This window comes from Drosophila subpulchrella, unplaced genomic scaffold, assembly GCF_014743375.2.
Source record: "Drosophila subpulchrella strain 33 F10 #4 breed RU33 unplaced genomic scaffold, RU_Dsub_v1.1 Primary Assembly Seq94, whole genome shotgun sequence".
NCBI lineage: Eukaryota > Metazoa > Arthropoda > Insecta > Diptera > Drosophilidae > Drosophila > Drosophila subpulchrella.
Genome location: NW_023665728.1, coordinates 58,563 through 85,386, shown reverse-complemented (window position 1 = coordinate 85,386; position 26,824 = coordinate 58,563). Strand labels below are relative to the sequence as shown.

Below are 26,824 nucleotides of genomic sequence, written 5' to 3'. Positions count from 1 at the left end.
CTAGCCATGTCCGTCCGTCCGTCCGTTTCTACGCAAACTTGTCTCTCAGTTTTAAAGCTACCGGGCTGAAACTTTCGCAAAAGTCTTATTTCTATTTGCAGGTAGTATATATGTCGGAACCAGCCGGATCGGACAACTATATCTTAAAGCTCCCATAGGAATAATCGGTAAAAAAATTATATATTTGGTGTTTTTTAACATACAACCTCCTAAGCTTCGAATTAAATTTCATCGAAATCGGACGACTATATCATATAGCTGCCATAGGAACGATCGGAAAATTGGTGGAAAAATAATATGAAACAAATTATAGCTTCGGTATTTTTTAACTTATAACCTCCTACGCTTGGAAATAACATTTTTTAATTAGTTTTGAATTTCTAATTCAACTTTATCGAAATCTGACGACTATATCATATAGCTGCCATAGGAACGATCGAAAAATTGGTGGAAAAATAATATGAAACAAATTATAGCTTCGGTGTTTTTTAACCTATAACCTCCTACGCTTGGAAATAACATTTTTAAATTAGTTCTGAATTTCGAATTTAATTTTATCAAAATCGGACGACTATATCATATAGCTGCCATAGGAACGATCGGAAAATTGGTGGGAAAATAATATGAAACAAATTATAGATTCGATGTTTTTTTTACATATTCTCTTATACTATTGGGAATATCATATCTGATTCAAGAATATGAATTGGTCGTTTATCATTATACAGGGGTGGTCAAAAGTATTTTCACAAAACTAAAGTTAAATATACTCATAATTTGAACTTACTTCTTGTTAACTTTGGCATCAATGGAAAGGTAATTTAAATGCCGTTTAAATGATACAATACATTTCTTAACCCATTCAGGACGAATTTGTGTAAACATCTACTTTTTAAACTTTTTTCCTCTACTTGAAAACTTAAATTTTTTGATGCAAAAAGTTTCTTCAAACAAACACAATAGTAACTGAAAAATTAATTTTTCAAAAGTCATTTTGCTTATATTGTTTATGATTTTTTCAAAAAAGTTTCTTTAAACAAAAATAATAGTAACTGCAAAAAGAATTTTTCAAAAATAATTTTGCTTATATTTTTTATGATTGCGAACGAGATGTAGACATCTTGAAATACTGCCGCTCGGCACTGCCTCCAGAAACTAAATACACATTTGGCGTGAACATTTAACAAAAATGTAAGTTCTAGAAGCTCAAAAGGAAAAGTTTCTGGCCGAGGTTTGTTGCATAAGATTTTAGAATTAAGGAATCAGTCTATTTCGGATTTGGGCCGCGATCAGTCATCCAAAAAATTTAAAAGTAAAAGTGTTTTGATGTAATACTGATTTAAGTGATTTTGTATCACGCTTAAAACAAATAAAAAATTCTTTTTTTAATCAACAAATAATAATAAAATTAATTGACACCCAATAAAAACGGACGACACCAGAAAATGATATACCAAAAGAAAACATCACGCTGAAAATAATACAAAGAAGGAAGGAAGGAAAGGCTGAAGGTGAACATTTTTTTTACATCAGGAAGTAAGAGGTAAGACCCCATCGGACAGTGTCGTGAGGAAATATAGCATTATATCTAAAAAATAATTTAATATCTAAGAATTAATATAAACAATGTTAACATAAACCGACGTCCGGAATTTTGCAATTCGTATGACTAGTAAGCTAGAATTCGGCGGCTATCGATAGTAATAGCAATGCGACTACGAGGAACATCGATATGTCGGCGGAGAACGAATGGCTCCACGAGAGGAACAAGCGAGGTGCAAACTGCATTGTTTTGTTTTTACTTTCCTCTTTAATTAAACCTTCATATTGTATGTGAAAGACAAATTAACCTGAAGTTAATACCAACTAAACACATCAAAGAGAGTGACAGAGAAATTGACTACAAGTACTTAAAGAAAGTACGGACTCACATGGGCGATCGGCAAACGGGCCAGCAAACAGTAAAGATAGTTTCTCAATTGAATTAAAGAAACAACCTAGAAAATGTAATAAATTGTTTTGGTGAATTAAAATTAACAATGGCAACCGGATGTTCAGCTTAGCCACAACCAGCAACTTAACAGCGGAAATAATTAATAGATTAATTAATGTTCAATTGACTGAAGTGAGCTAGAAATTAATTGGCTAAGAAGAAGAGAAAGCTACAGACCCAAACGCTGTGGAGGACTATAAAATTCAAGAATTCGACCCAGCCATAAAATCCGGAACAACTATTGAAGTTGAAAAATCATTAACCAAATTAATCGGATGTTCAAGAAGACTTTACGAGCTCGGTTTATGTAAATGTGTAAATCTATCTAGAGCCGTAAATAACGATCGGTAAATCAAACGGAAATAAACAATTGTTATCTTAAGTACAACCACTTTAGGTCTGACCATAAAAATAGTTCTGACACTGCACGAAGGCTTGCTTTGCGGGAGTCCGTTGATGGCGCATATTCTCCGTTAAGGTTCGGCCTTCAAGAAAACAACATAAAACTTATATCGGTTTTTGGGCGTGTATTTTTAAAGATGCCATTTATGCCAGCGTTTTGGCATTTTTTCCAACTTTTTCAACGAAGGTAGCTTCTAAACTAATGAATGGAACTCAATGCTGTGTATAAGAAAGTTAAAGGGCGTTCTATTACCTGTAAAATAAGTCGTTGCTAACCGCATTCGGTTTATCAGAACCCAATTTAGAAAATAAAAAAGTGCGAAAAACGTTTTTTACACTATAAAAAAAATTGGTACCATAGAAAAAATTGTAAGGGCCCTTTTCTTAATCAGGGAGACAAGGAAAACAAAGGTTTCCTTGAAGGCGTATTTCATCGATTTTTTTTTTGTAAACTGGTGTAATTAGAATAACAATGAAAATCAGTAAACAATCGAGCCAATAAGAGTTGATCCATCGCTCCAAATCAAAATAAACCTGATAGACCTCGTTTACAAAATTATATTTTTAAACTGACCGATAAAGAATGATGTTAGTTCGCGGTAGAATTATACCCCTAGATTCCAAAAATGGAGTCAAAAATATTTTAAACGGATAAGTTACTTAAAAGATTTTTAAAGAAAACTTTTTGGTTTCCTCGGTTTTAGTTATATCTCGAGTTGCGCTTAACCAGTTTAGATGAAGTATGTAATACTTTACAACTATAATGTCACCGTTTAATTTTGCCGATTAGCTATTGCTTTGTGAGCTACAACTCGGAAAACTTTTTCATGTCATTTTCTTAAGAAGTAATGTTTATTAACGTTGAAAATATTATACACAAATTGCAACGCAACAGTAAACAATAATAAAAAATTGAAACATTTTTAAAGCACGCGCTTTTAGGAATAATTATTTAGTTATTTAGGATTTTATTATAATTTTTTCAAACACAATTGAACAACATTATGTTGATTTTATTAGAATAATTTATATTTCACAAATAATATCTGTAGAAAAATATAAATTCTTAAAATTACAAACTGCATTTCTAGGTTTCATTGTTTCTTATAATGTAATTAATACGGATCCTGAAAAAATTGTCACAATTACAATATATACGATTCCACGAAATAAGTTTTCTAAGCTTAACGGGGTACAAAAAGTTTGTCCGTAACTATGCAAAAGTTGCAAAGCCATTAACAAAATATCTAGGAGGGGAAAACTAAAAGGTTTTTAAAACGTTTCCTAATGAAATATAAAAAGAAGGTATATTATTCACAAATTGCAACGCAACAATAAACCATAATAAGAAATTGAAACATTTTTTTTATACACGTACTTTTATATACTTTATTGGGAAACGTCTCTTTCACTGCGTTGCCAACTTCTGACTGAAATTGGGTATAATAATATTTTGATTTGAAAAGTAGCAAAAACACAGATTCATTACTTGAATTACCTGAACACGCCGACGCATAATTTTCAAAGTGTTTCTTTCGGCATTAAGTCGACAATTTTATGATAAGATTTTTTCAAGTATTAAAACATTTTAATAATAGGTATTCCAAATAATAGAATTACTTTAACTATGTTTCAACCCATCTTTTTTTGGCGGCCTCTCAAAATCAGCTGAGTGCCAATAGTTTTTGCAAGTACAAATAGGCGGAAAATTTTTTGAAATGCTCACATTTATACTACTTCTGAACGGATTGACGAAAATTAAAATTTTAAATGGAAAATAAAGAAGGTATTTAAAATTTTTATTGAAAAAGATAAAAGTTCCGCTAATGTGTGTCTATTGTTAAGAATGTGTGTATTTAGTTCTTTGTCTATAGGAATAAACTCTAGGTGGCGTGTTAGTGAAACAGTTGATTAGCTGAGTGTTTGTGTGTGCAATCTCGGAAACAGCTTACTTGCTGCATGCATATATCCATCCCTCTCATACTCCCTATAGCTCAGTAACTTTATTTAATAGTCAAGGCCATCGACTATTGCGATCTTTCTTGTTTTTATACCCGTTACTCGTAGAGTAAAAGGGTATACTAGATTCGTCGGAAAGTATGTAACAGGCAGAAGGAAGCTTTTCCGACCCCATAGAGTATATATATCCATACCTATCGATTGACCCAAAAAAAGTTTGCCACGCATACGTTAACGCCCACAAACCGCCCACAAACAGCCCACAAACCGCCCACAAACTTCAAAAAATCGTAAATATGTAAATATGATATCTCGGAAAATATAAAAGATAGAGAAATGGGATTTCAGATTTAGATTCCGTAGGCTTGAGCGCAGCGCAAGTTTGTTACGCGAATATGCCACGCCCACTCTAACGCCCACAAACCGCGAAAGCCTGTGGCGCCCACAATTTTCATGCTAGATACAAAATTTTAACTGAAATGTATTGGTCTCGTCAATACCTATCGATTGATCCAAATTTTCATGCTAGATACAAAATTTTAACTGAAATGTATTGGTCTCGTCAATACCTATCGATTGATCAAAAAAAACTTTGCCACGCCCACTCTAACGCCCACAACGCTTAAGTCTGTCTACCGCCTTTAGGTGGCGCATTTCAATCTCGCTTTGCTGCTTCCATATCTCCATATTCCTTTGGTCCCTTTAGCTGAGTAACGGGTATCTGATAGTCGAGGTACTTCGCAAAAATTGTGATCAATATTTTTTCCATTTCCATCGTTTAAGCCGTAGATTTTGAGCACGAAAAAATGTAAAAAAATCGGTTTATCGGCTTCGTTATAATTTTCTGATTATCCTGTTACCAGTTGTCATGCCCACCGGTTGGACATGCGCAGATATCCCTAGAATCGTTCATACCGACTGACGGACATGGTTATATCGACTTGGCTAGTGATCCTGATTAAGAGTATATTTCGACTCGGCTAGTGATCCTGATTAAGAGTATATTTCGACTCGGCTAGTCATCCTGATTAAGAGTATATTCCGGAAGTAAAAAATAGTAAAAATTTAATTTTTAACTTTGTCATTTATTCCACTTTTAAATTTAAATCAAAAAAATTTTCAATAATGGATAAAATAGGGAGGGGGTGTTAAAAATCCACGATTGCCTACGAGGAGGGGAGGGGGGTGTCAAAAAGTGCTTAAAATTTGTCCACGTGGTATATGGACGGGGCCCCTATACGCTTTTTACTCCACGAGTAAAATTTATACAAATAATAGCTTCGTTGCGTTTGATGGTATTTTTTTCTTCTCTGTTGGGCATTTTTTTAAATACTTAATAATTTCGATTTTTTTTATGTAAAATGTTAACGACTTTCTTATATTCTTGTTAAAGGAAATTCCGGTATATTTATATTCAAATCTACCGAATTTACGGTTTCTGTAGTATGCGTATGATTTTAATTGCATTATATGGATCCGGCTTGCCCAAACTAGCTCTCTTGTTTTTATACCCGTTACTCGTAGAGTAAAAGGGTATACTAGATTCGTCGGAAAGTATGTAACAGGCAGAGGGAAGCGTTTCCGAGCACATAAAGTATATATATTCTTCATCAGGATCACTAGCCGAGTCGATCTAGCCATGTCCGTCTGTCCGTCCGTCCGGATGAACGCTGAGATCTCAGAAACTATAAGAGCTAGGCTATTGAGATTTGACATGCAGATTCCTGAGCTTCTTACGCAGCGCAAGTTTGTTTCAACAGAGTGCCACGCCCACAAACCGCCCAAAACTATGGTTCCTACAGTTTTGATGCTAGAATAAAAAATTTTAACTGAAATGTATTGCTCTCGTCAATACCTATCGATTGAAAAAGTTTGCCACGCCCACTTTAACGCCCACAAACTTCAAAAAATCGTAAATATGAACGTGGATATCTCGGAAACTATCAAAGATAGAGAGTTGGGATTTTAGATTGAGATTCCGTAGCCCTGTATGCAGCGCAAGTTCGTTACGGGAATATGTCACTCTAACGCCCACAAACCTCCCAAACCTGTGGCGCCCACAACGTTCATGCTAGATACAAAATTTTAACTGAAATGTATTGGTCTCGTCAATACCTATCGATTGATCCATTAAAAAATTTGCCACGCCCATTACGCTTAAATCTGTCTACCGCCGGTAGGTGGCGCATTTCAATCTCGCTTTGCTGCTTGCATAACTCCATTTCCCTTTGGTCCCTTTAGCTGAGTAACGGGTATCTGATAGTCGAGGTACTCGACTATAGCGTTCTTCCTTGTTTTTAAGTGAATAGGTCCGAGTATAACTTTGCCTTACAGAGAAATCTGATTAAATACGGATACGCGGCTTCTGTAATATACGAGTGGTTTAAATTGCAAGATATGGTTTAAGCAACAAAGCTTGCCGAAACTAACTTTCTTTCTTGTTTTGTTTATAATCAATAGATCAGAGTTAAACTTTGCTGTAGATATAAATATTATTGGACTAGTAAATCCAGCGCAGGAGCTGGGAAAAGATGAAAAAACACAATTTTAAGGACCTTTACATATTGTATAAGCGTGAAAAATCATTGTATGCCACCATAAAGTTTAAGTAAGAAAAGATGCGTATGGAAGAAATTCATGGCTAAAAATGGATGTGTTAATAAAGTATAGCTTTTGGGAGGGCTGTTTTTAATATATTTTTATACCCGTTACTCGTACGTTAAAGGAAATACTGGATTCGTCGGAAAGTATGTAACAGGTAGAAGGAAGCGTTTTCGACCCTATAAAGTATATTTATTCTTGATCAAGATCATTAGCCGAGTCGATCTAGCCATGTCCGTCGGTCCGTTTGATGTCAGATATTTTCACTAATACGCCACCAAGCCGCTTGGGGCGCCACTAGCTGGTGCTATAGGCTTGGTGGCGCTATAGGTGTGGCAAGGTGGCGCTATAGGTGTGCTAGTGAAAAAGCAGATTTGCTAAAGCCATTTTAGGAAAATCCTAAGAAGTACAGACACCATTAGTGGTGAATTTAGATAAATTTTAAATTTAATTTTAATAAAAGCGAGTTCTGTAGCTTCACCGATATTTTTAGTTTTGCCGTTCGGCGTTTAAAGGGATTTAAAGGACAAAAAACAGGCCTACTTTCGTAATTTTATCATAAAAAAGTAAACATTGTGGGTATGTGTTTTTTGACAAGTTATTAATTTTCAAGTGTGCAACAAAAACCACAACCATTTCATTCGCGCGGCTCGAATTGGAGTTTGGAAAAATGAAGAAAAATACCGTGCACATTTTGGTCGCACCCTTCTCACTGGAACTCTTTCGCCTTGTAATTGGATCTTGTCAAATGGAAAGCCTCATAATCACTTCTTGGTCATAATCTGTCGTTTTGTAAAATCGCTGTAAGTCTGCAATAGGAAAAGCGGGGTCATCTTTGTGATACCTCAACAACACTACTGTAATTTACACTCGGTACTGGTTCGATATTTGAAACTGGTTTGATAAGTGCAATCTGTAAGATCTTCGTCGTTAGAAAATAAGAAACTTTAACCGAAGAGTTAAAGAAAATATCTGGTCTAGACTTGTTATTACAGAAACGTACTAACCTTAGGGGGAGAATTCGTGACATCGTGACATCGAATTCCCCAACATCGAAACTATCGTGCCGCTTGGCTATGTTGGAAACATACATCTTCCAAACCCTAGCGATTCAGGGACGGATTGAACAGATGGAATCGGCCGGAGACGACGGCTAGGCTAAATTTGAAGAGCTCTACGTCTCAGTCAAGTCATGCATTCAGGACTTAATCGGCATTGGCGTGCAATCACATGACGCCAGCTTTGGCCAGCCATCTCTTTCGGCCGGAAACTCGACATCGCTTAATCTTCCGAGACTGGCCCTGCCAACCTTTGATGGTAACTTTTCGCAATACAAGAATTTTATTACAATGTTTAATCAGATTATCAATAGCCAAGGATCATTATCGATCATCGAAAAGTTTAACCAGCTAATTGCTTTTCTCAGGGGTCCCGCTGGAAACCATTCAGGGGTTTCAGGTTACGATCGATAACTATCCGAAGGCGTTAGCTCGATTAAAGTCTCGCTATGGCAATCCGACCTTAGTGTTCCTCGACAACATCTACTCACTGTTTACAATACAACCCGTAGCCAACCCAAGCAGAAAAAGCATACGCAGCCTGCTCGACCGCGCCGTAGCATTGTTTAGTTTGCTGCAATCGGTAAGTAGCGAGTCTCAGATAGCTCAAGCAAAGCTCAGCTGGATCGTCATGGAGAAAGTAGATGAACGCACTCGACAAAAATGGAACGAATCTCTGGGGTTTTACTACCATCTTGGTCATCTTGCTTGCAAATAATGGAACGCCATTGTTAGTACTTGGAGTCTACGACTACACCCGAGCTCGACAGCACTACCGTTCACAGGGGAACAACCATAAATCGTCATTATCAACCATCACGTTTGTGACACAGTCTTAACTGCTAAGCAAATCCTTGCCCAGTCAGTATTAACAATTGCGCTAACAACCAGATATGTCGCAATTGCTCCAAAGCTCATCACACCCATACTCCATAGGGAACAACACTTGATCGGTGGCGACAAATAAATTTCATCACACAGCATCTCTGAAAAAGATAGTCTACCGAATATGTTAAAGAGTTACAATCCCTTATGACTTGCACCAAGGACGTTCACGAGGATCATGTCCGTCCCACCTAATCGGTGGATATTGGGCCGCATAACCTCAATCTACCCAGGCAAGCAGTCTAAGCTTCGCGTTGTGGATATACGAACCTCGCAGGGTATCATTTGACGACCAATTCACAACTGGCCGCACTACCTATTTCTTGAAAGTTACCGGAATGCTTTCAATAGGGCCGAGATGTTGGGTCACATTCAGATTGTTTTATTGGTAGGACCGAAACAGATGAATTTTGCAAGATCTTTATAAATTGTTAGTCATAAGCTTACATTGTTAAGAGCAAGAGCTCCGAATTAAACCTTTACATTACTTCTCTATGTTACTCTCTGATCTCTGAGCGCTTAAAAGGTAAGGGGAAGAAGGGGAATAACTTTTATATCTTAAGATTGTAAGACTACTGGGTAAAATGGTCTTAAAAACAAGAGGATTAGGTCCTATAGATTGTATAATTTCATCTCCATCAAAGTAATCCCCTCCTGATAAAATGCACTAATGTTAACTTTTTCCAATTTTGGAATCATGCCAAATAGTCCTTCTCCGGTATAGCCATCGGCGCACTATAGGCTGGCTGAACACTTTTTGTGGCCAAAATTAATAACTTCAAGCAAAAGCAAATATTTGAGTTCGGTTTTTATATTTGGGCTTATAATAAGCAAATTAACAGAAAAAAGGCGTGGCACCACCCCTTTTTGGAAGAAATTTCTTTATTTCATTAAAAATAATATAAAAATAGATAAGAAAATACTTACCCTAAAAACAAAACTTAATATAAAGGTGTATATTTATACACGCCCACTCTAACGCCCACAAACCGCCCAAAACTGTGGCTCCTACAGTTTTGATGCTAGAATAAAACTGAAATGTATTGTTCTCATCAATACCTATCGATTGACCCAAAAAAATTTTTGCCATGCCCACTTCAACGCCCACAAACCGCCCACAAACTTCAAAAAATCGTAAGTATGAACGTGGATATCTCGGAAACTATTAAAGATAGAGAATCGGGATCTCAGATTTAGATTCCGTAGCTTTGTACGCAGCGCAATTTTGTCAACAGCCCACAACCGCCCACAAACTTCAAAAAATCGTAAATATGAACGCTGATATCTCGGAAAATATCAAAGATAGAGAAATGGGATTTCAGATTTAGATACCGTAGGCTTGAGGGCAGCGCAAGTTTGTCACGCGAATATGCCACGCCTGTGGCGCCCACAATGTTCATGCTAGATACAAAATTTTAACTGAAATGTATTGATCTCGTCAATACCTATCGATTGATCAAAAAAAAATTTGCCACGCCCACTCTAACGCCCATAACGCTTAAATCTGTCTACCGCCGGTAGGTGGCGTATTTAAATCCCGCTTTGCTGCTTGCATATCTCCATTTCCCTTTGGTCCCTTTAGCTGAGTAACGGGTATCTGATAGTCGAGGTACTCGACTACAGCGTTCTCCCTTGTTTTGATTTGATAATTTATTGATAAAATGAACATATATTTAGAAAAAAGGTGTGGCACCGCCCATTTTTTACATGTTACCGCCCTTACGCGCAGCCCCACTAGGTGAATTTATTAATAATTTAATATTCCCAGCCGTGGATTTGATTAAATTTGAAGCTGCTTTTCTCTGAGCCCTTGCTCCCGACAACAAAGAAGGCAATTTTGGCCTGCCATTTATGCAAGCCTCAATGTGGGATGTAAGCCAAGTTAAGTACTTTCTTTTGGAATGATTCAAATTTATTTTGCAAGATGTCCATTTGCGGGACAACCTATAACAAAAAGCTTCGCTTTGTTTTTTTAAAACATTTTCATATGCATCTGAACCAGATATCGAAGGTCTAAATCTGTCAAATATTGCCTGCTTTGTCTCTCCAGAACTCCAAATCCCAAACAATTTTGTATTGGCCAATCTGAGGTTGTGACCTAAAAAGGTAAATTGCGACGAAAGTGCGCAAAAGTGCACTTTAGGATTGCATTCATATGAACAAGAACTGAACTACCGACAACACAGTGTAAATATTAAGGTGAAACTAGGTGAAACTCACTTTATATATCTATTTAAAGTTAGTTTTTATTGTAAATTTGTACACGTAAAGCGACTATAAAAAACACTCAATTACAGGGACAACACAAACAAATCCAACTGGTGACGACCACAAACATAAAGTATAAGCCGCTATCTTTCGATGCCATTATAACTTGTTTGATAAAAACTTAGTTTGGTGCCTTATTTTTATAATTTTCAACCGACTATTTTTTTCGCAAAGGAGCTTTCGTGCGCCCGTGACACCGAACAGCTGTTTTAACAGCCGATATTTTAACAGATCGTGACTCTGTTAAAATTTCTGTTACGTAACATTGAGGTTTGATGTTTTCCCAACACTTTGACGTCATTTGATTTTAATATTAACGACTTTCGAAAAATGGATTTTTGGCCACAAAAAGTGGTCAGCCAGCCTATAGTGCGGCGCCTTCTTCGATTCATCACACCATACTCCATAGGGAAACCTCATCAACCCAATCTGATGGATCGGCACCTCATCAACCATGTCATGGAACACCACCCATCAAACACCAGCACCTCAACGGTGCGGTCGCTCATGCTCACGTTAATCAAGTGAATGAAGAAATATTTTTGGGCACAGCCAACGTATTGGTAAAGGATAACTTTGAATGTTTTACTCTGTGAGGAGTTGAATAACTCCCCACAAATAGAAGCAGTAGCAGAAGGCCGGCTGCTTACCAGATACGCGGCGAATTCGCGTAGTAACGGCGCGGCGAAGAGAGTTTGGAGACTTGGATGGAGATCGAGAGAGTTTGGAGACCAATGAAGGAGAGCGAGAGAGATTGGAGGCCAAGGAGCGGAGAAAGAGAGAATGGAGACTTGGCGGGCAGAGCAAGAGTGCCGTGTGCAAAAGCGGATAACGGAACTGCACCGGACTTTGGACTCTCCCGTGAACTTTGGACCGGGAGAAGAAGTGCCACATCTCGGCAGTGGAGTGGCACACAGGCGTGCCACAAACATCATGGGAATCAGCGGGACGGCAGCTGTGGGCAGAGCATCGGTTTGAAGCGGTACGTGAAGGACAAGTGGGTCAACCAGGAGGCACGAACTTTGGACCCGGAGTAGAGATATCCAGCGGGCCGTGCGCAAAAGGGAAATAACGGTTCCCGGAGGCCCTTTATAAGGCCGCAGAGCGCTGGCAGCCTTCAAGATCAGTCAAAGTACCAAGTGAACAATCAGTCAAGCAAGTAATCTACGTAGGAGCTACAACCAAGCGAGTCGTCGGAAGCAGCGCCGTGGGAAGCACACAAGGAGCAAGATCGCCACGTCGAGACGTTCGGGATTGGGACATCAGGAATCTCCGAATTGAGACACAAGTGGCTGAGTTCCGGAAGGCATCACACGGCTAAGTCAAGGCGTTCGTTTTCCAACTTTGTCACGACCACACCCTGGCGAGTCGCCCGGCGGGTCTGTCAGAGACAAGCGGAAGAGTCCTACGACGAAGAACCGTCAGTTTGGGGAGGAAAGTTGTCTGGGACCCAGCGTACCTCGCCCGACCAAGCAGGACCTGGCGTGACGGACGAGCGGTAGATCGATTTGCGGTTTCAAGAGGCGATCGCCTGGAAAGCCCTGCGATTAACGGCGAAGATCCTGAACAGCAACCGCCCAACTTCCCGAGTGCAAGAACGACAAGCTACTGGTCAGGAGACAACGCAGAGGACATCAGCAGCGACGCCAGCAGACATTTCCGGCAGCCACGTTACCATCGCCGCGCGGAGCTCATTGGGGAGCGCAGGCACGTCACGGACGATAAGCAGTAGGGTGAAGTCGGGTGGAACGTTCGTGTGCGCTAGGCGTAAAGCAAAGTGAACTGCTAGGCAGCCTCCTGGCGACAGCCTGGACTGTCAGCGCGATCTGAGCAAGAACCTAGCGGGACCGTCCGGGACAGAGCAAGGGACAGGTATTGCCTCGAAAGGCGTCGGCCTGGAGAGCAAGGCTTGTTCACCCTAGTCTGAGAACGGTGACGCTTCCCTAAGCCCACAAGGCCGAGCTCTCTGCGAGTCTAAGGCGCAACAAGCGACCCCGAGGCAGCGTGTCGGCGAGTGAGCAGAGGCGGCCACTACGAGCGTCCCGAGACCCAGGAGCCAAGCGGAAGCCGAGTCAACGCACCAGCAGCCGGCGGAACCAGAGCAAAGATATACAGAAGCCAGCGCAGCCACACACCCGCTGTACCAATAACACGAGAATAAATCCCACTGTTGCCATTTGAACCTTTTGTTTTCTCACTGATCTACGGGGCAGTCACGTCATATAAATTTGGTGGGACGAACACACAATCTTCTGAGCTAGCCGCACAAATCTCGTAGCGAGCTGACACACAAAATCAGTTCGTTACATCTGGCGCCCAACGTGATTGTCCCAACAGTGAGAACAGCACAGCAAAAATGGGAAAGAAGTGGATTTACCGCCTCAAGAAGGAAGACTTCGCCCATGTCGCACAGAGGCTCAATGTCGCCATGGAGGGCAGGCTAGACGACATGTACTACTCCGAAACAGAGAATGATCCACAACTCGTCGACATCTGGGCCGAGCTGGAGGCAACATACTACGACAGAGCCGGCCCAAGCATTACGCTAACGAACGCTGAAGGGGAAAACCTGGTGGCAAGCCTGAGCATTGACAACATGCAAAAAGAGGCCCACAGGAGAGAATCAAGCCAAGAAAAGAAAACTGCAGCGCTGACCCCGAGACCAAGCCAGTCGGACTATGCAAAGGTCGCTAAACAGGTCCGCGAATGGTCGTTCAGGTTCGACGGGGCGGAAAAACCATTGGAGTTCCTGGAGCAGGTAGAATGGTCCGCCAACACGTACGGTTTGGAGCTTGATATGATCCCTCGAGCGATGCCGGAGTTGCTAAAAGGAAGGGCTTTGAAATGGTTCATCGCCAACAATAAGCAGTGAAGAACTTGGGCAGAATTCATTGAAAGTTTCCACACATATTTCCTGCCAAGAGATTTCTTCACCAGGCTGGCGGACCAGGTCCGGCAAAGGAAGCAAGGCTTCAGCGAGTCGTTCAAGGACTACATGATCGACATGCAGACGATGGTGAGGCCACTTAACTATTCTACGAAAGAGTTAAGGGTCATTAAAGAGAACTGCACCCCAAGCCTACGGATGTTCTTAAGAGCATACAAAGTGTCGGACCTGGACACGCTAATGATGCTAGCCGATGAGTACGAAGAACTTGAAAAGGAACGGGAAGTTTTCGCACAGGAGAACAAGTTCTCAAGGACCAAGTCGGCGTCACCAACACAGGTGACATGCAGAAGATGCGAGGAGACAGATAACCAGGACACACGAGGAAACGACCAATGGTCACCACCACACCAAACCAGACGGCAGCAGGCAACAGACGCACCACGCGGAGGCCATTGGACACCACCCCCACAGCAACAGAGACAGCCAAACAATACCTTGTGGAGGCCGCCAAGCAACACACAGAGGCCACAAGATGCCACCCATATCACAGACCCGCAGGAGGCCTGTCGGAAATGCGGTGGGAACGGACACTGGGCTAGAGGATGTCGAAACCAGCGGCTGCTGTTTTGCTGGATATGCGGCAAGGTGGGTGTTAGGAGCGTCGATTACTGCCAACGATCGGGAAATGGCCAGCGATCTCAGCCGCAGAGAGGCGAGCGGGGATCGCACAATGCCACCTCTCCAAACTAACGGGCAAGCTAATCGAGGAGGAGCAGCAGTTGTCCGCAGCTGTGATGATTGGTGGGAAAAGCTACACAGCCACAATCGACACCGGAGCAACGGCAAGCTTCGTCAGCGAAGAATTGGCGGAAAATATTGCTGCTCTAGGAAAGATTACCAGGACGAGACGGCAAGTTAGGTTGGCAGATGGAAGGTGCGGCGGAATTAATGCGCAGCTCGAGGTGGAGGTCAAATTCGGCAAACAAACAAACAAGTGACCATGAGCCTGTTGATTTTACCCGGGGTAGTGGATCCATTAGTGTTGGGGTGGAACTTCCTGAAACAAGTCGGAACCGAGATAAGGTGTGCTGGACACGAAATAATAATACCAGCCAGGAACCGACACAATGGAAGGCTCGAGGAGAAGCTATCAGTAGCAGTCGTTCAACAAGTAAACGAGGTGGACGATACTACAGCGTTCCTTGAAACAGAGCTGGCAGACTTCAGCAGAATGTCGGGAGCATCGAATATGGCAGAACACCAGATCAAAATGAAGGACGACAAGCCAATCAAGCAGAGATACTACCCAAAGAACCCCAAAATTCAAGGGGAAATCAACGCAAAGGTGGACGAGCTTCTCCAAATGGGGTTCATAGAGCATTCAAAGAGCCCATACAGCTCCCCCATCGTGATGGTGAAAAAGAAGACATGCAAGTGGAGACTGTGTGTCGACTTCAGGCAGATCAACGCGAAGTCAGTGAAGGATGCCTACCCAATGCCCCGCATAATCTACATCCTAGATCAACTAAGAGAAGCGCGGTACATCAGCAGTTTCGACCTGAAGGATGGATACTGGCAGATCCCGCTGGAAGAAAGTAGCAGGCAATATACAGCGTTTACGGTACCAGGCAAAGGTCTGTTTCAGTGGAGGGTAATGCCGTTCGGACTTCACTCGGCGTCGGCAACGTTTCAGCGAGTCTTGGACCAAGTAATTGGCCCCGAGATGTCACCTCACGAATTCGCTTACCAGGATGACATAATAGTGATCGGTCGCACGCTGGAAGAACATAAAAGAAACCTGAGGGAAGTGTTCCGGCGTCTAAAGGAGGCAAACCTGAGGCTGAATCCAGGAAAATGCCAATTCTTCAAAAAGGAGCTGCTGTACCTGGGACATCGAGTGACTAGCGAGGGAATAGGAACAGATCCAGAAAAAGTAGCCGCCATCGGCGAACTAGAACCGCCATCGACTGTCAAAGAGCTCAGGCAATACCTAGGAGTAGCGTCGTGGTACCGCCGATTTGTACCAGATTTTTCCAGAATCGTCAAACCCCTCAACGACCTGCTGCGCAAAGGCAGTAAGTGGGAGTGGACACCAGAGCACCAGATGGCGTTTGAGGAGGTTAAGGCAAGACTCGTGGCAGATCCAGTGCTAGCATGCCCGGACTTCAGTAGAACTTTCATCCTGCAAACAGACGCCAGCGACTACGGCATCGGAGCGATACTGACCCAGGACACCGAAAAGGGCGAAAGAGTAATCTCCTACTCGAGCCGAGCACTGAACGGCGCGGAAAAGAACTACTCGACAACGGAGAAGGAGTGCTTGGCGATCGTCTGGGCGATCCGGAAGCTCAGGCCATATCTGGAAGGTTACCAATTTAAGGTAGTAACCGACCACATGGCCCTGAAGTGGCTCAACAGCATCGAAAGCCCTTCAGGAAGGATCGCCAGATAGGCCCTGGAGCTACAACAGTACGACTTGGCCGACGCATTATCAAGACAACCACTACCAGAGACGCTACGAGGATTAAAAGAGGCATCGGCAACAATAACTTCAGGAGAGTGCAGCTGGATCAAGGACATGGGCGAAAAGATAAGGACCCAACCGCAGAAGTACCCGGACTATGTTATGGATGGTGAGACACTGTACAGAAACATACCTCACCGAGCAGGCAGTGAAGACGTCGCGTCATGGAAGATGTGCGTCCCGAAGTCGCTACGAGAAACAGTGTTGAGGGAAAACCACGACGCACCGTCCGCGGGACTCGTAGGAAGCAGAAGGACAATTGCACGATTGGCAGCCCGATACTACTGGCCAGGCATGCATAGAGACACCCGAGCCCACGTACGAAAATGCGAGATTTGCATGCGGTTTAAGCCCAATCAGATGCAGGCTGCCGGGAATATGTTGACCCAAGTGCCGGAGGAACCATGGGCCACGGTATGTGCAGACTTCGTTGGACCCCTACCAAGATCTAAGCACGGGAACCAAATGCTGCTGGTCATGATAGACAGGTTTTCTAAATGGACGGAACTGGTGCCCCTACGCAGTGCGACAGCAGAGTCGCTCAAGAAGGCGTTTAGGGAGCGCATAATCGCAAGGTACGGGGTCCCGAAGGTGGTCATAACGGACAACGGAGTTCAGTTTGCAAGCCGCATCTTTAAAACTTTCCTGGCTGAAATGGGTATCAGACAACAGTTCACCGCACCATACACACCACAAGAAAATCCGACCGAACGAGCAAACAGAACGGTCAAGACCATGATTGCGCAATTCGCAGGGCAGGACCAGAGAAACTGGGACCAGAAGTGGCCGGAAATCATGCTAGCAGTGAGCACGAGCACATCGGAATCCACCGGCCATACACCGGCGTTTCTTACCCAGGGCAGGGAACCACGTCTATTCAGCAGCCTATATGATAAGGAAACCCTATGCACTGGACGAGCTACGGAGACCTCTGAGGAAAATGCCAACAAACTGAAGGAGGTATTCGAGATCGTACGGCGAAATATGGAAAAGGCGTCCCAGGACCAAGCCAGACACTATAATCTGAGAAGAAGGCAATGGTCACCAGCGGTGGGCTACATAGTGTGGGCCAAGGAACATCACCTGTCCAAAGCGGCTGAAGGATTCGCTGCAAAACTAGCCCCGAGGTACGATGGCACTTACCAGGTAGTAGATTTCGTCTCTCCAGTGATCTGTAAAATTCGCCACACACAGTCGAAGAAAGAAAGGACGGTTCACGTTGGCGAGCTCAAGCAACAACAAAACGAGCAGACAGCAGAAACGTCAGATGTCTAACAACAGGTACGAGGCGACAAGATTAGGCGTCAGACCGAAGCGAGAGTCATCCATACGCCACACGGAAAGGACAATCAGGATAGCACATGGACATGGATAAGGATTTCACGTTGATCCAGACTGCGAGGCCACAGGATTATGCGTCAGGCCTAAGCGAGAGTCATCCACACGCCACGCAGAAAGGTCAACCATAAGGATAGGTTACAAGGATAAGGATGGTTGGTGATCCCAACCGCAAGGCAACAGGATTCAGCATCGGGCAGTTGTCAGAGTCATCCGCGATTACGCCAGGCGGAAGGGACACTTACAAAACGGCAACAGACAGGCAAGGCAACAGGTTTCAGCGTCGGGCGCGAGCCAGAGTCAACCGTTTACGCCACGTAGAAGAGAGTATGCGCGGAGGGAGACAAGCAACACAAGGCGCGCAGTCCAGGCACACCGTAGCATCCGGAGATTCTTTACGGAAGGCGTCGCACGAACCCGTCTAGTTGTTACCCGAGGAAAGGGGGAGGACGGTGCAGAATCAGATCTACACCGTAACAGATATACACCGTAACTGGTAACAAAAGACAGAAACACGCATCGCACCAACAGTTAACAGAAAAAAAACACAAACAAACCCTGAAAGGAAAGGAAAGTAAATGCCGGTTCAACCAAAAGTGCAACTCACCACGGGCAGAAAAGCTCTGCTACAAACGAAGGCCAAACGTTATACAATGGCCGCTGGGGCCATTGTATTGGAGGTTGAGGGCAACGAACGGCATAGGCTGGAAGGAGCTGAGAAGATAAAATGGAAAAGACAGATCAGCCAGAAGCTATGCGGGCAGATCAAAAGTTGCAAAATCACCACGAGCCAGGGAAGGGGGCGCCTCGATAGGCGGTCGATTGGCACTAGATGAAAGTGCGATCGATGGGTACACGTCAAATGGTAATATCGGCCCAAGGTGGAAATATCGCAACGAGCAGGTGGCAACGCCGCACCGTCGATATCGATAACGCACATCGATCACGCACGAATGGTGTGACCAGGCGGAGGAAGCGAATAAAAGGAGTAGAACGCAGCAATGAGCAGCGAGCTGGGGATCGATAGCACACGAGTATCGATGTCCCAGTGGAGTCAGGAAAATATCGGCGCGGGAGATTCAAGTTGCTACGAGGAGGATGACCAGCGCTGTAGAAACTCAACGGAGTTAAGAGCGTCGAGGGAGCATCGAGGGAGCAACGAGGGAGCGCCGCGGTAATCACAAGGACTCGAAGGCTAGGATAAGCAAGGAAACGCCGGAGAGTAGGAACCAGTTTTAAATGTTTCCCGAAGTAAGGGGGGAATGTGAGGAGTTGAATAACTCCCCACAAATAGAAGCAGTAGCAGAAGGCCGGCCGCTTACCAGATACGCGGCGAATTCGCGTAGTAACGGCGCGGCGAAGAGAGTTTGGAGACTTGGATGGAGATCGAGAGAGTTTGGAGACCAATGAAGGAGAGCGAGAGAGATTGGAGACCAAGGAGCGGAGAAAGAGAGAATGGAGACTTGGCGGGCAGAGCAAGAGTGCCGTGTGCAAAAGCGGACCGGGAGAAGAAGTGCCACATCTCGGCAGTGGAGTGGCACACAGGCGTGCCACAAACATCATGGGAATCAGCGGGACGGCAGCTGTGGGCAGAGCATCGGTTTGAAGCGGTACGTGAAGGACAAGTGGGTCAACCAGGCGGCACGAACTTTGGACCCGGAGTAGAGATATCCAGCGGGCCGTGCGCAAAAGGGAAATAACGGTTCCCGGAGGCCCTATATAAGGCCGCAGAGCGCTGGCAGCTGGACCAGTCGATCACGAGGAGTCAAACCTTCAAGATCAGTCAAAGTACCAAGTGAACAATCAGTCAAGCAAGTAATCTACGTAGGAGCTACAACCAAGCGAGTCGTCGGAAGCAGCGCCGTGGGAAGCACACAAGGAGCAAGATCGCCATGTCGAGACGTTCGGGATTGGGACATCAGGAATCTCCGAATTGAGACACAAGTGGCTGAGTTCCGGAAGGCATCACACGGCTAAGTCAAGGCGTTCGTTTTCCAACTTTGTCACGACCACACCCTGGCGAGTCGCCCGGCGGGTCTGTCAGAGACAAGCGGAAGAGTCCTACGACGAAGAACCGTCAGTTTGGGGAGGAAAGTTGTCTGGGACCCAGCGTACCTCGCCCGACCAAGCAGGACCTGGCGTGACGGACGAGCGGTAGATCGATTTGCGGTTTCAAGAGGCGATCGCCTGGAGAGCCCTGCGATTAACGGCGAAGTTCCTGAACAGCAACCGCCCAACTTCCCGAGTGCAAGAACGACAAGCTACTGGTCAGGAGACAACGCAGAGGACATCAGCAGCGACGCCAGCAGACATTTCCGGCAGCCACGTTACCATCGCCGCGCGGAGCTCATTGGGGAGCGCAGGCGCGTCACGGACGATAAGCAGTAGGGTGAAGTCGGGTGGAACGTTCGTCTGCGCTAGGCGTAAAGCAAAGTGAACTGCTAGGCAGCCTCCCGGCGACAGCCTGGACTGTCAGCGCGATCTGAGCAAGAACCTAGCGGGACCGTCCGGGACAGAGCAAGGGACAGGTATTGCCTCGAAAGGCGTCGGCCTGGAGAGCAAGGCTTGTTCACCCTAGTCTGAGAACGGTGACGCTTCCCTAAGCCCACAAGGCCGAGCTCTCTGCGAGTCTAAGGCGCAACAAGCGACCCCGAGGCAGCGCGTCGGCGAGTGAGCAGAGGCGGCCACTACGAGCGTCCCGAGACCCAGGAGCCAAGCGGAAGCCGAGTCAACGCGTCGACAAGCCAAAAGGAGGAGCACCAGCAGCCGGCGGAACCAGAGCAAGGAGATACAGAAGCCAGCGCAGCCACACACCCGCTGTACCAATACCACGAGAATAAACCCCACTGTTGCCATTTGAACCTTTTGTTTTCTCATTGATCTACGGGGCAGTCGCGTCATATAAATTTGGTGGGACGAACACACAATCTTCTGAGCTAGCCGCACGAATCTCGTAGCGAGCAGACATACAAAATCAGTTCGTTACAACTCTTGTTCTTGAATGGGGGCAGTCGAAAGATAAGTGGTCATCTTACCATTAAAGGAACTCTGCCTTCTTGGATCCATAATCGAACGCGCTCGGACTAGGTTTTTGTCCTTGGACTAAACAAAGACATTAAAACTCCCTACGCGAAGTTCATGGATGAATTCCACTCTTTGGATCACTTGGAAGTCGTCAATAAACCTCTTCTGGATCAACCGCATTACTATGTTCCCCTCACTTCGTATTCAAACTCTATAGCACTTTCACAAAGCTAAAGGTCGTGCTTGACGCATCGTGTCAAACTACATCGGAAAAATCGTTGAATGTCCTTTTACTAGTAGGACCTACAATTCAACGCGACCTCTGCTCACTTCTCCTAAACTTCAGATTTTACCGATTAGCGTTAACCGCCGACGTCGCTGAAATGTATCGCCAGGTGCTAATCAGCCCAGAACACCGACGATTCCAATACATCTTTTGGAGAAACCACCGTTCAGAACCTCTTCAGACTTATGCTTTGAAGACCGTTACATATGGAACTGCAGCAGCGCCTCACATTGCCATTCGCAGTATGGTACATCTGGCCGATCAGTTCGAAAATGATTATTCCACTGGGGCCGGGATAATAAAATCATCATTTTATGTCGACGATCTTATTTCCGATGCGAACTCTGTTGTGGAACTGCGTCAAATTCAAGACGTTACAAAATTTCTGGGAAGTGGAAAATTGGAATTGGCAAAATGGCATTAAAACCAGCGTTTGAAAAGCTACGCTACTCTCGTAGTATTTCGTTTTGCTATTGCTATCGCTCCCTTTTTGACAAGAGCCGTAGCAGAGCCATAGCAGGACAACGAGAAAGTATGTGCTCTGCTCTGGTAGCAGTTTTGTCGCTTGAGAAACTGTAGCAATAGCGGTAGCAGAAAATACAGTTCTGTGCTCTGCGTAGCAGTGACGGTAGCAAAAAATTGGTAGCGAGATGAGAGCAGAGCACATGCTATTTTTTCATGTGCTACGGCTCTCGCTTGTGTTTGTTTTTTTTTTTATTTTCTGCACCTTTCTTATGCACCGATTTTCTTTTACTCGTCACTTTGTTGTTTAAAGAAAATAATTTGGCACTTTTGAGTTTTGATTGACTGCGTAAACATGATACCGGCAAAGAAAAGTATCAACATTTTAAAATATTACGAGGAGATAGATTCCGACAAGACCAATGTATTAAATTTTTTTTATTGATTTTAACTTTAATTACTTGAGGTTTTACGGTTTTTTTGGTCTGCATGCAACCAGAATCATTTTCTTGCTGCTCAGGTCGGATGTCATGCAATTGTAAATGTTTCTTTAAATTAAAAACACGGTCGTTTTTTATAACTCGGAAACATGTTTTGCATTTAACGTGGTCGGAATCTATCTCCTCGTAATATTTTAAAATGTTGATACTTTTCTTTGCCGGTATCATGTTTACGCAGTCAATCAAAACTCAAAAGTGCCAAATTATTTTCTTTAAACAACAAAGTGACGAGTAAAAGAAAATCGGTGCATAAGAAAGGTGCAGAAAATAAAAAAAAACAAACACAAGCGAGAGCCGTAGCACATGAAAAAATAGCATGTGCTCTGCTCTCATCTCTCTACCAATTTTTTTGCTACCGTTACTGCTACGCAGAGCACAGAACTTTATTTTCTGCTACCGCTATTGCTACAGTTTCTCAAGCGACAAAACTGCTACCAGAGCAGAGCACATACTTTCTCGTTGTCCTGCTATGGCTCTGCTACGGCTCTCGTCAAAAAGGGAGCGATAGCAATAGCAAAGCAGTATTTGTATTCATCTCGCTGCTACGGAGTAGTAATTGCAAACACTGATTAAAACCGTCCCGACTTTAGATCGGATTTCACAGTCTAGGAATTAAAGTTGGACATAGAATCATCGAGTTGCTCTTTGGGACTCAATCGGGATCATCATCGAGACGTGTTCATATTCGTTTTCAGACCGAAACAGTTAATTGGACTCATTACGAAACGCTCGGTTTTGTCAACGACCTCATCTTTATTCGTCCCGCTCGGATTGCTACGGACGAGCCAATACCATAAGCACTTCATCTGGCCTGGAATTCGTATTTAACATCAATATCGTCCTTGGATTCCCTGGCAGTCTCTCGGTACTGTCTTAAACCTAAACAGATTGAATTGCAATTTCACGGATTTTGCGATGCATCGATTCGTGTATATGGATGCTGTGTCTACGTCAGAAGCATCTCCGCAGAAGGCACTGTGACTATTCACTTGGTGACCGCTAAGATAAGAGTTGCCCCGTCGAAAAAACTGTCAATACCAAAGTTGGAGTTATGCGGAGCGCACTTGCTCGCTACGCTATTCGCCAAAATTAAGAACACTCTAATTAACACATGTGTCTCAATATTTCTTTGGACCGATTCGCAATTCGTGTTGCATTGAATCAAGTAGCTTTCATCAACGTTATCGACACTCGTCGGCATTCGGATTGCAGAAATACAAGGCCTTACCCAGGACTGCGTGTGGAGTTCGTTCCCTGCGGGCTTGGCATCAAGAAGATGCTCATTGGAGGAGCTTAGAAAATCATCATGGTATGAAGGACCATCATACTTACCAGACTAACACTCGCAAAATTGGTTATGGACCTTATTAAAATGGAAAAACGAAAATATGCCTTCTTGGTCATTCATGGACCAGAAAGGAATTATCTACTGGAGAGACTTAGACAGATCAGCTCATACGAGAAATCTTTGCGTGTAGAAGAATGGATGAGAAGACTTGGGAACGCAAAACATCCGTGTTCGATACAACAGTACGCAGTCAACTTTAATATTCATCTCCTTTCTTACAGACTGTCAATTGATTTTCACTGCTCAAAGTAGGAGGCCGGCTGGAACTCACGCTGAGGTCCAATAATGAAAGACATCCGATCCCATTACCAAAGGGCGACTCGTTTGTCATCAACTACTTTTTGGAAGTTCATCTGCAGAACTTTTACTCTGGAACCAAGGCATTTGTGGTAGTAACTCGCCTGCAATTTTGGACCATCAACGCATGGGACCTGGCCCGACGTACAGCAAGAAACTGCGTACATTGTGTGTGCGTTGTCGGGCCAAACTACTTCAATATGTCATGGGAACGATTCACTCCTTCTCGACCATTTTCTCGCAACTTTCTTGCGCATTTGAGGAAAGGGACCCATCAAAACCTGTCTCGCCATATTTGTGTGCTTTGCCACAAAGGCAATATACATCGATAGGGTAACGAATCTGTCAACAGCTGCATTCATCGAAGCATTGAGGCGCATGGTATCGAGAAGAGGCTTTCCTACTGATATATTTTGCGACAACGCAGCTAATTTTACTAGAGCGTCAAACAAACTGATGGAACTAAAGGAATTCTTATTCGACGACAAAGTCAAATCCACGATAACCTAACATTGTTCTAGGGAATTCGTCAACTTTTGTTTCATTCCCCCACGGCACCTCATTTTAGCGGCCTATGGGAGGCCGCGGTCAAGAGCGTCAAGGACCTCCTGTACCGATCCCTGTTTGATGCGCGCCTTACGTACAAGGAGCTTACCACGGTCACAGCCGAAACCGAAGCGATTCTCAACTCGTATCCATTGTGCCAATGTCGCGGACCAAAACAACCTCGCAGCCATCTAGAAGTATGTTTTATCAAAGTGCGTTCGTTAGTTGAGTATCGGGTATCTGATAGTCGGGGGAATCAAATATGGCGTTATTCCTTGTTAGGTTTTATATTGTATAAAATTAAGTTGAAGTTTTTAAGTTTTTTAGGTGCACATAAAATATAGTATATACAGGGGTGGTCAAAGGTATTTTTAGAAAACAAAATCTGAGATCCCAATTCTCTATCCATGATAGTTTCCGAGATATCCACGTTCATACTTACGATTTTTTGAAGTTTGTGGGCGGTTTAAGGGCCCTTAAGTGGGCGTGGCGTTTTGGGTCATCATATTGCCGAGAGCAATGCATTTCAGTTAACATTTTTTCTCTAGCATCAAAACTGTAGGAGCCACAGTTTTGGGCGGTTTGTGGGCGTTAGGTTGGGGGTGGCACGCTGCTGAAACAAATTTGCGCTGCGTAAGAAGCTCAGGAATCTGCATGCCAAATCCCAATAGCCTAGCTCTTACAGTTTCCGAGATCTCAGCGTTCAGCCGGACGGACGAACAGACGGACAGGCGGACATGGCTAGATCGACTCGGCTAGTGATCCTGGTCAAGAATATATCGGAAACGCTTCCTTCTGCCTGTTACATACTTTCCGACGAATCTAGTATACCCTTTTACTCTTCGAGTAACGGGTATAAAATACAAGAGTTGCTGTTTCCCATAATTTTGGTTATTTTAGACAAATTGCTTTACGCAAACGACGCATGACGCAAAATTAATATTCCTTACTGGCAGGGTGGATGGAATTCATAGAGAACCACTCCGCGCAAAACGAAAATACAAATTATTACATAACTTTTTGCCCATAGTATGTTCCTTTCGAAATATGTGAATTCATTACATTAAAATTAGTATTAAGATAAATTATACGATTTTATTTATTATTTTGATTTATTCTAAGCGACTAAACAATTCTAAATATTATCTGCATGCTTTATTTTTATAGACTCTCCAACACAAATGGGTTCCTTGCAGTCTTTAAATATGGATTCGAAGATTCGACAAACTTTTGTACCTGATTACTCCGTTCGTGCTATATCTGATGTCATTTACATTGCAATCAAAAGGGTTTTATACCTTACGGCAAAAAAAGCTACATTATTGGAAAAAAGTCGTAAATCAGGAACATTTTCAAATGAGACATTCGATGACGAAGTGGAACGTTTATTACACTCTATAACAGAAGATGAAAAAACACCATTCCTTGTTCCAAATCAGTATACAAAGCGTATATCTTTAACTAACCCGAGCGGAAATTCTTCACCTTCGAATATGGATTTACCTCACGACGAGAGGACTAATAGTGTTAGTAAACACATTCATGATGAACGAAAGCAAGCGGATAATGCTTCAATAAGTAGCAGTTTAGTTGCTTCAGAAGTAGAAGATCATCAAAGTGAAGGGCACGATAACAGATATAAGACAGCAGCTTCTATACCCCTTTTGCCAAAGCTTGGTGATATATCCGAAAATAAGCAAAGTAAGCCCCAATAACAGCAGAAAGATAACCAAATTTGGAGTAATATTAAGTAAAAGTAATTTTATTAAAAATTCAAAGCCCTTTAACATTAAATAAAAATGTCTACCTTACTTTTTTTTTTATCATAATAAGTGAGCTTTCTTACAGTAATGAAAATCAATAAATACCTTTCCGATGGTAGTAAAATAAATATATAGACACAACCTATATTTGGTTATAATTATAAATTTTTTTTCTTTTTTAATATATTGTTGCCTCGTAAATAATGTACTTAAAAAGTTATGTCATGCCGCTTGTTTTACGTATTCTTTACTTACATTCATTTAGATGTGGATTTCAGATTGAGTGAAATATATGTTTAATACATCAGCCAAATAAAATGTAATACTGCTTAGCTAAAACTTAAATGCGTTTGTAAACACAGCCAAATTGGTGTATACCCTGGCATTTCTTAAATAAAAATATAAAAAATTGGTTTTTTGTTTGATCCTTATATGTTTACTTTCACGATTCAGTTTAACCATCAACTGCTTAAAACAGGGACTCCGTTGACATTTTTCATGGGAGTATCTGCAGCCACATGAAATGAAATTCAAGTTTATGAGTCCTTTTTTTTAACTTTCTGAATTCATTAAAATAATCAGTTATTCACTAACTTTAAATTATATACTATATTAAAATGTCGAGTAACCGAGAAAATAAAAAAAAATATTACAAGAACTAAAAATTCGACCGAAAATGA

At 43.1% G+C, this 26,824-nt stretch overlaps 1 protein-coding gene across 2 annotated transcripts in view; it reads left to right on the top strand.

Annotated features, from left to right (window-relative positions):
* The window catches only part of LOC119562776 (metal transporter CNNM2), a 164,567-nt gene extending 137,992 nt beyond the window's left edge, over positions 1–26,575 (top strand). For both annotated transcript variants that reach the window (XM_037875961.1, XM_037875962.1), the window contains one exon: positions 25,549–26,575. In XM_037875961.1, coding sequence (XP_037731889.1) covers positions 25,549–26,096 — 548 coding nt within the window. In that variant the 3' untranslated portion in view covers positions 26,097–26,575. The remainder of the gene's footprint in view (positions 1–25,548) is intronic.
* Positions 26,576–26,824: the final 249 nt, after the last annotated feature.